At 41.1% G+C, this 2,178-nt stretch overlaps 1 protein-coding gene across 1 annotated transcript; it reads right to left on the reverse strand.

The window, feature by feature from the left end:
* Positions 1-335: 335 nt before the first annotated feature.
* On the reverse strand, positions 336-1,421 carry LOC127630684 (uncharacterized; the record flags this gene model as incomplete). Its single annotated transcript, XM_052108337.1, has 2 exons — positions 336-1,104; positions 1,300-1,421. Coding segments are annotated over 2 exons (891 nt in total), but the record flags the coding sequence as incomplete, so codon positions are not given.
* Positions 1,422-2,178: the final 757 nt, after the last annotated feature.

The following is a 2,178-nucleotide window of genomic DNA, read 5'->3' on the forward strand; positions in this document are numbered from 1 at the left end:
AGGCTAGATTAAGATGAAACATCTTAGAGTTGTGCAAATCTGATGGTAACCTTGCACAGAAGAAAAGAGAAGTCTGGTGGGGGGGGGGGTTACATTTTACATTTACATTTACATTTATTAATTTGGCAGACGCTTTTATCCAAAGCGACTTACAAAAGAGGAAGAACATCAGCGAATCATCTTAGGGAGACAGTGGTACAAAAAGTGCCATATTACAAAGTTTCACTATCATCATAATAGTATACAAAACAGATTTAAGTGCAACAAGAAATGTAAATATATATATATTTATTTATTTTTTTTATTTTTTTTATTTTTTATTGACCGGTTAAGTGCTTTTGGAAAAGATGTGTTTTTAGCCGTTTTTTGAAGATAGAGAGTGAGTTAGCTTCCCGGATCGAGTTGGGAAGGTCATTCCACCACCGTGGTATGATGAAACTGAAAGTCCGGGAAAGTGTTTTGGTGCCTCTTTGTTTTGGTACGACAAGGCGACGTTCCTTAGCCGACCGCAGGCTTCTGGTGGGAACGTAGCTCTGCATAAATGTTTTTAGGTATGCTGGAGCAGACCCAGTGACTGTTTTATATGCCAGCATCAGGGCCTTGAATTTAAAACGTGCATGAACCGGCAGCCAGTGGAGAGAGACAAAGAGTGGTGTAACATGTGCTCTCTTAGGTTCATTAAAGACCAGACGTGCTGCTGCATTCTGGATCATTTGGAGAGGTCTAATAGTACATGCAGGAAGGCCTGCAATGAGAGCGTTACAGTAGTCCAGTCTAGTTATGACAAGGGACTGAACGAGCAGTTGTGTGGCATGTACAGAGAGGAAGGGACTTATCTTCCTGATATTGTAGAGTGTAAATCTACAAGATCTTGCAGTTTTTGAAATGTGGTCTGTGAAATTTAGCTCATCATCAATGGTTACCCCTAGATTTCTGACCTTTTTGGAAGGCGAAACTGTAGTTGGACCCAGCTGCACGGTGATGTTGTGTTCAACAGCCGGGTTGGCTGGAAAGACAAGGAGTTCGGTCTTGGCAGGGTTGAGTTGAAGGTGGTGTTCCTTCATCCAGGCCGAGATGTCTGCCAGACAGGCAGCGATTCGAACGGTCACTGTGGTGTCGTTGGGCTGGAAAGACAAGTAGAGTTGCGTGTCATCAGCGTAGCAGTGGTAACAGAAACCATGTGACTGGATGATGGGTCCCAGTGATGTTGTGTATATGGAGAAGTGAAGTGGCCCAAGCACTGATCCCTGAGGTACCCCAGTAAGCAACTTGTGTGGCTTGGATACTTCCCCTCTCCATGCTACCTCAAAGGACCTTTCTGAGAGATAAGAGTTGAACCAGTCAAGCACAGTTTCAGTGATACCCAGTTTAGAGAGGGTGGAGAGTAGGATCTGATGGTTGACTGTGTCAAAGGCAGCAGAAAGGTCCAGCAAAATCAGAACGGATGATCTCGATTCAGCTCGCGCCTGTCTCAGCGACTCGATGACAGACAGCAGGGCAGTCTCAGTGGAGTGTCCACTTTTGAAGTCATCCATTTTGTGTGTATTGACCAATATTTACCAAACAAAAAGGTCAAATGTTACAAAACTTGATACACATGTACAACAGCAGATTTTGAGTCTGCATACAAAATTGTCCACTTTTTGAAGGTTTCTTGTGAAAGCCAGTGATTTACGATGTTGAAACATTCCAAACTGAAAGGCTGTTTTTTTTCCTAGATCCAGATATATGTTGTTTCAATTCTTCTGCATATATAATCTTACACAGTGTTAGATTGAGGCTGTGTACCAAGTTTTATGAAAATTGGCCCTATAACAAGGACATTTACATTTTCACCAATAACTCCACAACCAAGTTGAATAATCTGAAACTTTTATTTTCTAATTCCTTGCACCAAGACCTACAAAATTTATATCTTCGTTTTATGGCGTTTTATAAAATGTTTCCGCTATTCTAATTGTCTAAAAAAGCTACTTTTTCGAACTCCTCCAAGGCTATATAACCCATTCTCACAAAAATTTGTGTGTGTCTACTATGAACCCTCCTGACAAAGGAATTTTTATTTGTCAAAGCATTGCGAAGATATAAGCCAACGAATTGGTCAGGTGTCATCCATTTTGTGTGTATTGACCAATATTTACCAAACAAAAAGGTCAAATGTTACAAAACTTGATACAC

Source organism: Xyrauchen texanus, chromosome 37 (genome assembly GCF_025860055.1).
Source record: "Xyrauchen texanus isolate HMW12.3.18 chromosome 37, RBS_HiC_50CHRs, whole genome shotgun sequence".
Taxonomy (NCBI): domain Eukaryota; kingdom Metazoa; phylum Chordata; class Actinopteri; order Cypriniformes; family Catostomidae; genus Xyrauchen; species Xyrauchen texanus.